Here is a 13,362-nt window from a genome sequence, read left to right as displayed (position 1 = left end):
AGCCTGAATGATTCTATAAAAATTGCTTTTCTGTCCACATAGTTTAATTTAGAACTACCTTAGTTTCACTAATACACACTTTCTAGAAAATTGGATGTTCCTGAGGCTTTTACAAATGCAGACTCTTATTTCAGAACTTTCCAGTTATGTAAAGTACGATGAGAAGGAACCACTTGAAACTCTTGTAAGTGGTGTTCTCAGCCCCAGTCTTTGGTCACTTGGTCCATTTGTCCATAATTACTGTTGACTTAACTTAGTAGAACCAACCAGTCTGATTAATATGGCTTGATCTGGGCTTTTTGTCTGTTAGCTTCTTTAATTCTGTAGAAATGCATGGAAATATCACCTACTAGAAAGTTTGATCTGAAATGCCTTTGCATGGGGGGCAGAGAACATTCCTGTGCCAGCTAGAGATCTTAAAAGCTTCCATGGTTCACCAATGATTGATTAAAGTTGTTTCCTTTTGTGTAATCTGTACATGGGAGTTGCATAGAGTTTTCCTGTATGTCTGTAGAAAAAAAAAAAAACAAACCCTTAGCCTCCAGTGCATTACTGTGATATGTTCTGTGCGTGCCAAATTCTAATAGCCTAAATAAATGGGGTTTCCCTCCCCTGGGTCAGTGACTGATTCCTCTCCAATTTCTGGATTAACCCTCCTACAGGGGATGGTGGGGCCAACTCTGCAGGGCAGAGCAAACCAGTGTCCTGCTTGAGCCAAGCACCCAGGAAGCTGGCATGCCTTTTGCAGCTATTGACCTTTCCTACTTCGGAGTGGGAAAGGATTGGGGAAACACAGCCTGGGAAGAGAAGCTGATGGAGGTGGAGAGCGTGGGGGAGAAAGCCTGTTCATTTGTCTGCATAGTGTAATATCCCCTTTGGCCTTGCACCCCATTAACAGCCAAGTGAATGCCAGCCTACTGCAGGCTCTATCTCCCTGACAGTGACAGCACCTGGTCTCTTCTTTTTGGGCTTCAGACTCAGATTTTTCATGGGGAGGGGAGCTTCCTGGGATGCATTCTGTATTTACAGTCTGACTAGGAGAGATCCAGCATGCATCAGTTATCTTGTGCTGCTTTCCCTACAAGACTGGAGGGAGCTTTCTGGAGCCAGCCCAACAAAACCCATGCAAACACAGTCTGCCCTTGGACTGCATGCTTTTGCCAGATGTGCAGAGACAGATGTACTGTCCATGTGTGTCCTCTGAAGCCTGCATCCTCAGCTTGCTGAAGCAGAGCAGTACACTGCACTGTTTCATCTGTGGGAGCAGGGAAATAACGGTCTGTCCCCTAACTCAGCGTAGGTCTTCTCTGGCTGTACTCACATTTGAAGCTTTTAATCAATGGCAAGCATTGACTGCTGGCTCTAACTTGGCACCCTCACAGGTCACAGGGTTGAAAGCACGAGGTTTTCTAACACTGAGAGATCCACCAGAGTGAAGCTTTTTGATTTTGAGAAAAGGAATCAATTTCCACAGGTACCTTTAGCATATGTTTCAGTTGGCTCTGAATTCACCCAATTGGTAATCATCCCCATAAAAAGTTCCTCCTTGCTTAGGTGTCTGCAATACTGGTATCTGTCTAAAGTCCAGGTTCAGATAAGAAAACCAGACCCAGTGACACAGTAGGAGTGGTGCTGCCTAACAAACAAAGGGAACTCCCAGCCACGATTCAGCTGATACATAGAGCCTCCAGACTGCAGGTTTCTCTGCAGAGAAACCCAGCCCAACTCAGTAAGAGGCAGATGCAGACCTTTTGGGCCTTGGTTGGCTATACTCTCTCCCAGCTACAGCTGATCTAAGTGGCTTTGGCTGCTTTTAGGGTCCTCACAGTAAGCCTTGAGGTCTCCCTCAAAGAGTAGTCCTGGATGCCAGTGCTGGCAGTGGCTGTTAACCTGCAGATGCGAGTCATGATGCTTCAGATTTGTCCACCTCAAGGAGTCAGTGGGCCAAATGTAACCATCTCTCCAGGTCCTTTGCCCTTCTGAAGTTGGCAGGGATGAAAAGGACAGAAAGGTGTTTCCTCCTGTGCCTGTTTCAAATTCTCTCAGATAAAGTGTTTCCCAAATCATCCTGACTGTTTGAAAAGGCGAGACAAACAATAAGCCACAGCACAAGGGACATTTCCTATAGCAAGGCCAGTTGCTGGGGAGATAAATTACTTTCTAACAGGATTGTATGAACAAGAAAAAAGTGAAGTGATTCAGGGCTGCTTCCAAAGGAGAGGAGTCTCACCATCAAAAGAAATGACCTGGAACTGAGATGCATAGTAAAGCCAGTAGACAACCTGATTGAATGATGTTGCACAGCAATCTCTTTGGGTTCCAGCACCGCATCCAAAAAAAATGCCCCTTATGCATCTAATTTTTAGCTAAGCAAAATTTTCCAAGATCCTGACCCCTTGCCTTCAGGGAAGCAGAGTGGGGAAGCAAAGACAGCAGCTCCATGCAACGTCTACTGAACCAGGCTGCCTTTGTTAGACAGTGATAGCTGCACTTCCCTGGCACAGAACAAGCCGCACCAGGCAGCGCTGTAGGAATGAGGCCCTGTGACAGATACCGCTTGCCAGTGTGACAAAGGAGCCCTCCCTGCACCAAGAGCTTCCCCACGCCAGCCTAGTGGCACCAAGCAAATCCAGCTGGCGCGTGACCTGGCCCAACTGCAAGGCAGAGGAATGAAGAAGGAAGCCATCCCGTCCCCAGGTGAGAGGAAGGTGTTCAGGTGCCAGTTTGGGGTGATGGCTGCAGCTTGGAGCTGGGCCACAGCTACGCTCAAGTAGCATAGCTGGTGGAGACCTCTTCAAGTACTGATATGGGCAACAGTTCTCCAAAAGCTTTTTTTTTTTTTTTTTTTTTTTTGTCCATTACTGGGAAACCAGGGAGAGGAAAGAGGGAGATGGAGCCTGGTAATTCAGCCCTGAGTGCAAGCAGCAGGTGGCAGAGGTAACAGCAATTTTTTTTTTTTTTAGCTGCTCAAACAAAGGTGAACTTGAGCATCTAAACTGTGGCTAATAAGCCCATCTACGCAGGCTGAAAAGCGAGCTCTGCCCATGGCTGAAAGCAGCAGAAGGATCCATGGCTCCCATGTGAAATTGCCACAGCTGGGCAATTGTTGGATCTTTAAAAAGCACCTGGCTGCAAGACTGCTTGGGGTTGTAACATCTCCCCCCCAGCATGAGACTTGTTTTCATCATCATCTTTGCTTAACAAGACCAGCCCCACAGCCCCACACCTCCCAAAATAGCCAACTAGGAGATGTCCCGGAAGGGTGTCATATCCTACATGTTAAGGATGCTAACTCCGCTCTTGTGCAGCTTTTGAAGTCCCCTCCCCCAACAAGCTCCCACAGCTGACCCTGTCATGTACTTGTGATGCTGCCCACTGCCTTCTCACTGGCTCTACGTTTTGGGGGCTTTGTTACTGCACTTGTTATCACTTGATTAGTTTGGTCTGTTTTGCAAAAACACTCACAAGAAAGGAAATCACTGTTGCAAAAGAACAAAATGAGAAAAACCAAAGGATTTCATCACTTCATTGTTCCTCTTACTCAGGGCTGTCCCACAAACTGCTTTTCAAAGGGGATGGCCACCCCAACACTCTCAACAGCACAACATACCCTTTGTTTGCAATCTTGGTAAATCCAAGTGTTACCTCCCTTTGGGGGAATGTTAAAAGTCAAAAGTCTACAGACCAAAAGCCAAACATTGACAGAGGCCCAAGCCTACTTAGCATGTCCCATCACAACATTATCCACACCCAACTCTCAGTTGTGCTCATCAAAGGACTTTCAGAACCCAGTTTTCCCATGACATGAGTCTGCAGACACCAATTTTGCTCAGCCACCACCTGATGCAAGGAGTGGGAGATGCCCTGACCTCAGGTACCTGGCATCTGACACTGCCATCCCTGGGGACAAGGTTTGGTGAAGCGCAGGAGTGGGTGAGTGCCGTTTTGGTGGGGCAGGGAGCCAGCAGGAGGGTTGGGGAGGAGGCTTTCTCCAGCCAGCACAGCCACATGTCCAGGCACCCCACAGGTCCCACTCCCAGCCTACAAGGAAATGCAGGCTGGACAGACAGCAGCAACCAAGGGGAAGCCCTGCTAGACCGGCCAAAACTCTGTTATGACTCCTCCCTGTGGCTCCCCACCACCTCCTGCAGTGCCCTGCTGAAAATACCAGGGCCATTTCTGCAATGAGTGTTGATGGGCTCAGAAGTGTGTCATGCCTGGACTTCAAGCAGAAAGCTGGGGTGAAACAGCCATTGCCGAACCTCAATTAGCAAAGAGCCAGTGAACCCCAGATAAAAGGGTTCCTAAGCCCAAGGCATCTAATACATCTCAGCTCTTCCTTTCCCTCGGCCAGGATTCAATGGGTGTTCCTTGTCTCTCCTGGTCAAAGATGGGTCACAGCCCTGACATGAGACTTGCACATCCCTGTTAATCCCCTCTGCATCGTCTTCATCATGGCCAAAACAGCTGGAAGAGAAGGGCAAGATGGAGCCAGCCCTGAAACCTGCAGTCGTGGCAGGTGCCGGAGTCAGCCAGCCATCAGTTCTGCAGGCCCTTGAGCCATGCTGAGAGCCGCCAGTCAGGCAACACAGTCCCCTGTGATTTATTCCTCTGGGTTATGGGGAGGTGGGACAGCCGCCAGCGCTGTCATTGAGCCCCGTGCCAGGCACTGGAGGCCACGCACAGTCATCCCCACACAACTGTAGTGTTCTGCAGTTTTCCTGAAGGGAAGAGGCACAAGCAGCCAGAGCTGCAACGTTGCACACTCAACCCAGGCATCGCAAGACACCATCCAGGCACTGCCTGCCCCTTCCTGACCCCTGTTTTTCACAAACCCTGGAGGAACCAAGTGTTTCAGAGCCCTCCTTCCCTTCTCTCCAGCCCAGCTGATGTCAGCATCAGGCTTGGCTGCTTTCTTGTGGGGAGACAGGCACCAAGCGGTCACGTGGCTTCTGCCACTTGCTAAGAAATGGCCAAAAAAAAAAAAAGCCACAAGAAGGCAAGAGCTGAACACTGGAGAACCGGGCAGCAAACAAGGACCACCACGTAGCATGGGCAGGGACAAAATGCAGGGGAAACCTAAGCACAGCTCCCACTGCCGGCTACCAACCACGGCTGGTGCCGCACTCCCTCTACTGGGCAACACGCTCGGAGCGTCACACTTACAGACACGTCATCCCCAGCATACTTTCCTCCATCAAGGCCTCCTCCCCCTCACCCACGGCTTCGCAGCAAAAGCAAGGGCACTCCAAGCTGCACTTAGAGCACAAAAAGTACACGTGGCTCAAAGGAAACTTTCCTCCCCTTTGCTCACATTGCTGTAAGAGCTGTCTCCTCTGATTTTACTCCACAGGAAGGAATGGTGGGAATAGAGGATCCACTTCTAGCCCAACTGGGGTTGTTCTTCAGAGATCTCAAACACCTACGTAACCTGTAAGCTTAAAATAAACAAACATATAAATAAATAAATCCAGAAGAATACAGCAAGGAAAAGCTCATTTCACTACAACATCAGTTTAATTGCATCAACACCCAGAAATACACAAGAAGATATATGCCAAGAGCCCCCCCCATCAGAGAGCGGCTTCCTTCCATCATATGGTCATCGGCCTTCCTTTCACACTTCTTTCACTCCCAAAAAAATAATTGCACCGATTGATGTACAAATACAGTCTTCCATTTTCACACATTCATGGATTCTGCTGCTACAGAGGGGTTGAACCCCAGTGCCCACCCTGACACAGTCGGAGTGGCTTCCAGGGGAATAGTTGTACAAAACAGTATGAAGATTTTCTTATAAACATATACCTGCAGTGTTTACTGGTATTTTTAAGGTTTCAGAATTAGGTTTTGAGTCACTAATGGCTTGTATCTTTTATCTACAGTAAATTGAGCATATATTTTTATTTTAGGAATGTGTAAGGCATTTTGGTAAGTTGAACAGTAAGTTCTAGGTCACAGCGTGATCAAACTGAAGTCCCTTCCTTTGAACCGTCCTCTTCCCCCTGGAAAATAAAAGCAGAGGTGGATTACTCAACTGGGTCTAACTTCTTACTTTCATAGCAGCTTAAGTAGCACAGCATTTTACAGACTGGTCAGATCTTCCCTTCCAGATGATAGTCAAAATCATGACAACCCACTTCCAGCAGAGTCTCATGGGTTGCCTAGAGCCACCAAGACAGTTGTTGGCAATAAGCACCACATTGCCTCCCCTTTTTGACACCCACATGACACACGTTTCCTTGTGGCCTCCGCTAGTGGCAAGAGGAAGAACAGAGCCTCAGAGCCTCCAGCATGCTAGAGGTCAGTTCTGCTCCTATCCCTTCCCAGCGACCCCCAGCAAGAGCTCGCTCCAACCCTGATCTTTCCTCCCAGCCATGAAGGGCTGAGTTGTTCTCCCACCCGACCATGGCCGGATGCTCATGGGGGCTGTCCTGCCACCTCATCTAGCTCCAGATGCCATCCCAGCCAAGGGCTCATCCCCAATCCCAACTCCTGGAACAAATACCGTTTCCTGAAGCTGTTCTTTCAATTTCTTCACTGTTTCTCTCTCTTTGGCCAGTTGGTCCTGGGTAACCTTCAGTAGCTCTTGTAGTTTGGTTGCTGCCTGGCCCAAGTCCTTTGTCAATTTTTTTTCTTTTTCAAGTCTTTCCTACACAGGAGTTGAAAGAAGCCATCCACATGAGCCTGCCTTTGCAGTCTGTGCCGTTTGCAAGTAACACAGTTCTACCCCCCACCCCATCACAGTGGGTCTGCACTGAGCAGTCTTGGTGACCAAGAGCTGAAGGCACATCCAGCTCCCTCCATGCCAGAGGGGCCAAGCTTCACCCCATGCTGCAGGGATGCAGCCACAACTCATGCTGGCTCTCTGGCAAACCCAGGAGATGCCTGGGCCAAGCCAGTCTCACAGGAGCAGAATTATTTCCCAATGCATGGAAAGCCTAGCCAGCAAGACTGCTTGCTAAGGCAGCCAGCTCAGGGCATCATCCCCCTCCCTTTCTAATCTTGGCCAACAGAGATCTAGGGACTGTGATTTCCATCCTGCTTCACCCTTCAGCCAGGGTGAAGCTCACAGCCAGGCCTGGGGCAGGGAGCTACTTGCGTGGGAACCATCTACGTTGCCCCAGCATCCGCAACAAAGATACACCATGCGCGCAGTCCTCCTCCGACAAGGCTTTTGCTGTCTTGCCTCAACATCAAGCACAAGAAACCAGGGCAGCCAAATCACCTTGAGATGCTGGGTCTCCTCCATGTCAGAAGTTGCTGCATTTTCAGCCAAACTCAGCTTTTCCAGCTCTGCTTGCAAACTGCATGCAGAGCTTTGTGCCTGGAAGAGGAAAACATGCTCAATTAACACACTAGCTAATGACAGTAGGTATCTTCCACATCCTACCAACATACAGCGAGCTAGCAAGGCCCCAGTCCCAAGTGGGTCTACCTCTGATGAAGCGCTAGATTTTACAGCTGCTGTCAGGTGGCTAGATGCGTTGGGTTTGCTATTCAAACTCTCTTTCCAGAAGCAGCAAGAAGCCCAGTTAAAGTCCTGAATCCTCAAAGGAAAGAGCTGGCAAAAAAGGGGAGACTTGGAAAGGGGCACTTTAAGGGTCCAGCAGCTGGGGTATTTGCATGGTGGCTTTGGCACAGCTGCTGTAAGAAGTCTCCTTTGCTCCAGAGGCATGAGGCAAAGCGGGGCGATGTCTCAGACGAAGGCAGGGATGGGGAAAACTTCAAATTAATTCTCGGGCTCCACTGGTAGCCAAGAACTCAAAAGCTTTGGAGGAAAGCTAACTGTGCTTTACATTTCAGACTGGGGGTAAAGCTCCCATATGCTCCACATCAGAGCAGGGATTGCAGATCCAGCCTAGCCATAAATCCTGCTGTAAGGCAGTCATGGATGCTGGCAGAAAGGGCCCTTCCCTCTGCAGAGGAGCTTGCCCACGGCACCTCCACAGCTCTGGGGCTGACCCCCAGCTCTGACAGCAAGCCGCTGTCCCCTCCTCGCCCCTGTCCCAGACTTACTTCCTCCAGTTCCAGCACTAACTTCTGCCTCAGCACTTGCTCCTTCTCCACAAGGGCTTCATTTTGCTCTAGCTGAGTTTTCAACTGCGTTGAGAGAGAAAAAAGACCCAGAAAAAATATAAAAAAAAAAGAACTAAGGACAGAGATCAGTGAGTGAGGACATTACCATGAAAGCTGGGCTATGCCGAAGAAACAAAACCTAGAGCATTTCCCAAGGCACAGAAAGACCGTAGGCACCGGTATCCCCTCCTCTCTGCACAAAAGTTGAGAAGATGTCAATGGCAGGCCCAGAGCTCAGTTTTGCTTTGCCAAATTGTGCCTACTCGCGAGGCAGCACAAGCTGGGACTTGGGACAGGAGGCGAAACATAGCGGAGGATGTATCCAACTGGTGGCCATGCTGCACCAGATGAACGGTGCCCTGGGGAAGGCTCCACAGTTAATGGGATTAAAGGAGAGAAATGGAGTCTTGCCCGTGGCAGGAGGCAGCTACCGGCAAGAGGTGTTAGCCTGAAAGACAACAGTCACTGCTAATTCCTTCAGCCTGACTCCAGCAAGGTGGACAGAGCGCTAATGTGGGCTCTGTAATCCTAACCCCCAGAGAAGGCCTCCAACAGGGAAGGATTCACAGCCCAGCTGTGTCAGGGAGTCCTCCTCCTCAGTGGGGTCTGGGCTTCCTCCAGGGTAACCCAAGCAATGCCCTTCTTGGTTCAGTGTGTGGCAGAGCCTGCTCGAGGGTTCGCAGTGCCCCTGCAGCAGCGCTCCCTGCCTGCCTCCCCAAACCAGCCTGCCCCTGTCCACCCAAGGGGAACGACATCAGGAAAGCCAGATGGCGATGCTTTTCCAGCAGGAATAGGATTGGTGGTTAAGGGGGCTAGGGTCTGGCTTCCTGGGACCTCAGTGGACATGCGCCACACACGCAGGACAGAAAACAACTCCGCCTGGAGCAAAGCCACGTGCAGGTTTCCATGCTGTTAGAAATGGTGACACAGGACGAGGGACAGGGTTAGGGGTCAGCGCCTTCATGGACAGCAGTCCCACCGCCCTAACCTCGAGGGGCGCGGGCTCGCTTTGGTCAGCTTGTAACCCCTCTACTCCACCCTGCGCGTGGCTCTTCATCTCACTCAACTGCTGCCTGACCTGCAAGGAGGACCAGCAAGACTGGCTCAGTTACGCGCCCACACGCAGCAGCCATTGCAAGACCCACAAGGATCTACAGACAATGCTCATTGTTTTTTTGCTTGCATATGAGCCACATTTGGAAAAAACATCTTGGGTTTGGCTAGACAAACTGTATCTACCCTGTGCAGTTTAAGACATTATGGCTCCTAGGTGTGCAGACCCGCTTCCACCTCCTCTGCTCTTGGTTAATCACTCAGCACTTTGGTTTAAAGCCACCACCAAAGGTTTGTACTGATACAGTTGAGCTGTTAAATGAAGCAGCCAAAGCCGGGTGGTGTGTTCAGGAGAAGGAAGGGAAGGTTGCTAGATGAACACAGACGCATTCAATACTTGCAACTGCTTGTCCATTTAATTAAAGTCAATGACTACCCAGCAGCAAGCTCTCTCAAGAGCAAAGGGCTGCATGGGCTTAAATGAGCTGGACGATAACAGCTGCAACATTCAGAAGGGTTGCAGCACCCAAGAGAAGCTGTACTCAAGGCACCAGGTGGTGTCTCCTGGCTCACGCTGCTCTGAGCAGGTCTGCAAACCAGCAATACCACCTCAAGATTTTAAAAACAAGAGCTTTGAACAGGGAGATCTCCTGACCCTCTGCTCACTGCAACAGGGCTTAAGGGAGCCCTGAAGCGCTGGAGTGTGACACTAACAGACTCCTAGACCTCATGGGTGAGCTTAGCGTCCAAAGAATGAAACATTTAAATATCAGAAGGCAAAGCAGCAGCTGCTGTTTCACAACCAAAAGGTGTAATTAAAATCCAAAAGCTCTCATAATTTTGGCAGTTTTTTGGCTCTCCAAGCCCTCCATCCCAGCCCTCTCTCCCACTTACCTGCAGAAACTTTGCCTCATCCTCAAATCCTCCAAGCGATTCATATACACATGGGACATATACCCTAGATCCTCCCATCCAGGGGTGGACTGATGGACCCTTAGTGCACCCAAACTCCTGCCTGCCCCAGGGGCTGCAATCATATAGTCCAGCACAGCAGGAGCTGGGGTTTCTGCTACATGCCAGCTTGCATAAGCCTTGCTGCTCTCCCTTCCTCCCCAGCTACCTTCACAGGAGGAACAGCAGGCTAATAAAATCTTTTCCTGGCTCACTTTGAAAACTGGATGAGTTTTGTGTGCAGAAGTACCAAGTTCACCTGTGTCCTGGCTGTACATTCCTACCCTCTCTGAACGTGCAGTGAGGAGCAAGGTGCCACCAGGCGGATCAGCCCTGGGTCACAGCTTGCAAAATTCCCCGCAGCAAAGCAGCCATCCTGCATGCAGGTGTACTGGTCCCAGCGGTGCAGCTGCAAGTGTCCCCCCTTACCAGGGCCAGCTCCTTGCTCTGCTTCTGCGTTTCTGTCTTCGCTGCCTCTAGCTGCTCCTGGGACTCTGATAACAGCTGCCTCAACTGACAAGGAAAAACAGAAAACAGGGAGCAAGAGACAGACTTAGGGTTTCGGGTTTTCCTTCCATTCACCCCTCCAGGCCCCTGCAGACCCTGCGACGTCACACAACCACTCAAGCCCAGCCGTGGCCCCCTCTACCCTGCGCTGTGCTGCCCTCCCATCCTCCAGCCCAATCACCCCAGGGCTCTCAGTGGGTGGGCAGGGAAAGCAGCTCATTTATGCACTTGGTTTCGGAGCCCTTTGGCCCAGGGATCCATTTTTATAATGCAACATCTTCTCAAAGAGGCTGTGATGGCATCACTTGTTAACTTGCCTACTGAAGTCTGCTCAGAGAGAGGGAGACAACTGTGAAACAGCTTTGCCTCGCCCGAGCCACAGAAATCCCGTAGTGTGAAGGCCACCGAGGAGCAGCAGATAACATCTCCATTCAGATCCCCCATCTCATCTCCCTTCCAATGGATCTCCTGACATTAAATGTCTACAGGCCAGACTGGGGTAAACATCTCCATCTACCTTCCCCTTCTGATTCGCAAAGTTGTGATGGCCCAGGGCAATCCTCGTAAAGCCCCTCAATGCAGATGAGGGATGAATCAGTCTTAGAAGAACGAAGAAAACAATGTAAGAAAGCAACAGCCACCACACTTACAACTTCAACTTCTTTTGTATAGTTTTGGCGTTCAGAGCTGGCTGTCTCCAAGTGATTTTGCAGTTGTGCTTCCAGAAGAGAGGTGTATTGCTTTAACTGGATTAAAATGAAAGAAAGAGGGATTTGATTGTGTTGAGGTGCAACACTTGGACAACAGGATCCCAAACACGCTGCAAGCATGCCTTCCCCCTGGCAAGTCAGGACACCAACCCTGACTCAACCCAAGCACAGCACACATCCATCTGGCACCTGTGCAGGGCATGCAAGGAGGCCTGGCACAGCCTGAGCCCTCTCCAGTAGCTAAAAACCTACCTGGTCTGTGCTCTGCAACTCTGCTTTCAACTTCTCTATCATGTCTTCAAGGGATTTCAACTGGACTTGTGACTAAGCCAGAAATGATCAGAAAAGGTCAGTAAATAGCATTTCACTTAGATCCCAAACATGTCTCACCTGCCCAGTGGTTCACTCCCACCTCTCTTGCTTCACCCTGCACTCTAGCACAGAAGAGTCCCAACACCAAACTGGAACTCCACAGCCTGCAGCCAGCAGGAGCTGCTCTTCCAGGGAGCTTTAGTCCAACAAGCTGAGGCTGTAAATTGTGGAGCAAGGTAATGGCTTTTGCCCGCAGGACTTAAATTGGCTGCAGTCAGCCTTCAACACCCGTGAAGCTGGCACCAAACCCAGTGCAAGTTTCCTATCAAAAATGCCTCTGGTTTGGAAGCAGCAAGGTATTTTTCTCAATGAGTCATCATGGGTTTTGCTATTAAGAAAAGCCACACTATCCAAAAGCTCAAAGCATGGGGTTTGCATTTAAACCTGGATTTATTTTTGAAGAGGACTTCATGGTTGCTGAATACTTTGCAACAGAGGAATTCATCATTTCTCCATAAAGGTGCAGAACAGCTCTGGGGCCTGCCTTAGCCATGACATTCATCCTACCACGCACACTAACCATGCTGTCCATAAACACCAGCAGCCACATCACCTCCGTGCAATCCTACACTAGATCTTGGTGCAAGGCAGCAGGCAGCACTGGGACTTCACAAGCCAGCAACACGCTGAGAATTTAAAGATCTCTTGTACAATAGCTCCCCATTAACTTAACTTAACCCCATGTGACAGGGAGCAACTAGACTGTGAAAAGTAACTTCACTTCAGCTCTGCATTTAAAAGGAAGGAGGTAAGTCAGCTTTGCAAGAAGGCATGATCAATCAAATTCTCCTGTACACCAGCTAAGCCCCAAGAGCTCAAGAAACATGCTCCCCGTAAAACTCCTGGGCAGCAGCGGCTCTCTGGCAGCTGCCAGCTGGTGTTTTAACCAGTAAGAATGTACTCAGAGCTTGAAAAACAGCTGGAGCAAAAACTGTGCACAGCACATGGCTTGGACTTCAGATCCTTTCTGAAGCCTTAACCAATACCAAGATCAACCTAGAGTTTGAAAGCAAGCCAAGTTCTTCTAAAAATGGGATTCTAGGAGCACTGCACGTACTCTGCTGCAGTGAAGCCAGGGGACTCTGCCCAACAGGAGGACTCAAGCCAGACTCGCAAGCTGCAGAACTTGGATCACTGAAGCAGTAACATAGTTTCCTAACCACCATGACTGAAGTGGAGATATGGAACAATTCCTCCAGCTCCACTGGAAGGATCTAGCCACACACCAGGCAGCAAGGTGGGATCCAGGAGGAGGAGGGTATAACCTGTGGCTCACCACAGCAGGAAGAGAGGCTTAGCTCCTAAGTGAGGTGGGATTCTCAGTTTTGTGACAAGAGGGATGGATTTGGGGAGGAGAGAAAGTCCCCATGTTTCAAGAGCTCAAGGTCGGAAAGAACAACTAGGGTCACCATATGATTCATAGCCAACAGCCCCTCTACTTTAAGAGTCCAGCTCCATGAGCCTTTTACACATGAGCAACAGACCCAAAACATGCACCTTTTGTAGCTCCTCTTCAGACACTGTGAGCTTTGCTTTCCACACTCGCTCCTCCTCCTCCACGCTCTTCTGCAGGTCTCGCAGCATCCCTTCCTGTTGGCAAAGCCCCAGCTGAGACCAAGCTTCCTCCCAGCCCTCTTGAGGGCACTGCAGCCACTGTCAGGGCTGGATGCCCTGGACATGCTGGAGGAAG

The 13,362-nt window shown here is 50.0% G+C and overlaps 1 protein-coding gene across 5 annotated transcripts in view; it reads right to left on the bottom strand.

The window, feature by feature from the left end:
- Positions 1–5,498: 5,498 nt before the first annotated feature.
- RRBP1 (ribosome binding protein 1) overlaps positions 5,499–13,362 on the bottom strand; it is a 29,433-nt gene continuing 21,569 nt past the window's right edge. For 4 of the 5 annotated variants that reach the window (XM_064509810.1, XM_064509811.1, XM_026104199.2 and 1 more), the window contains 9 exons: positions 13,170–13,262; positions 11,553–11,624; positions 11,241–11,336; positions 10,513–10,596; positions 9,068–9,157; positions 8,020–8,103; positions 7,229–7,327; positions 6,509–6,652; positions 5,499–6,005 (listed from right to left, as the gene is read on the bottom strand). In XM_064509810.1, coding sequence (XP_064365880.1) covers positions 5,967–6,005; positions 6,509–6,652; positions 7,229–7,327; positions 8,020–8,103; positions 9,068–9,157; positions 10,513–10,596; positions 11,241–11,336; positions 11,553–11,624; positions 13,170–13,262 — 801 coding nt within the window. In that variant the 3' untranslated portion in view covers positions 5,499–5,966. The remainder of the gene's footprint in view (positions 6,006–6,508; positions 6,653–7,228; positions 7,328–8,019; positions 8,104–9,067; positions 9,158–10,512; positions 10,597–11,240; positions 11,337–11,552; positions 11,625–13,169; positions 13,263–13,362) is intronic. The other variant, XM_064509813.1, reaches the window with a different exon arrangement.

The sequence above is a fragment of the Dromaius novaehollandiae genome, chromosome 3 (genome assembly GCF_036370855.1).
Source record: "Dromaius novaehollandiae isolate bDroNov1 chromosome 3, bDroNov1.hap1, whole genome shotgun sequence".
Lineage (NCBI taxonomy): Eukaryota > Metazoa > Chordata > Aves > Casuariiformes > Dromaiidae > Dromaius > Dromaius novaehollandiae.
The sequence above is the reverse complement of the archived record's forward strand: the minus strand, read 5'-3'. Positions and strand labels throughout refer to the sequence as shown.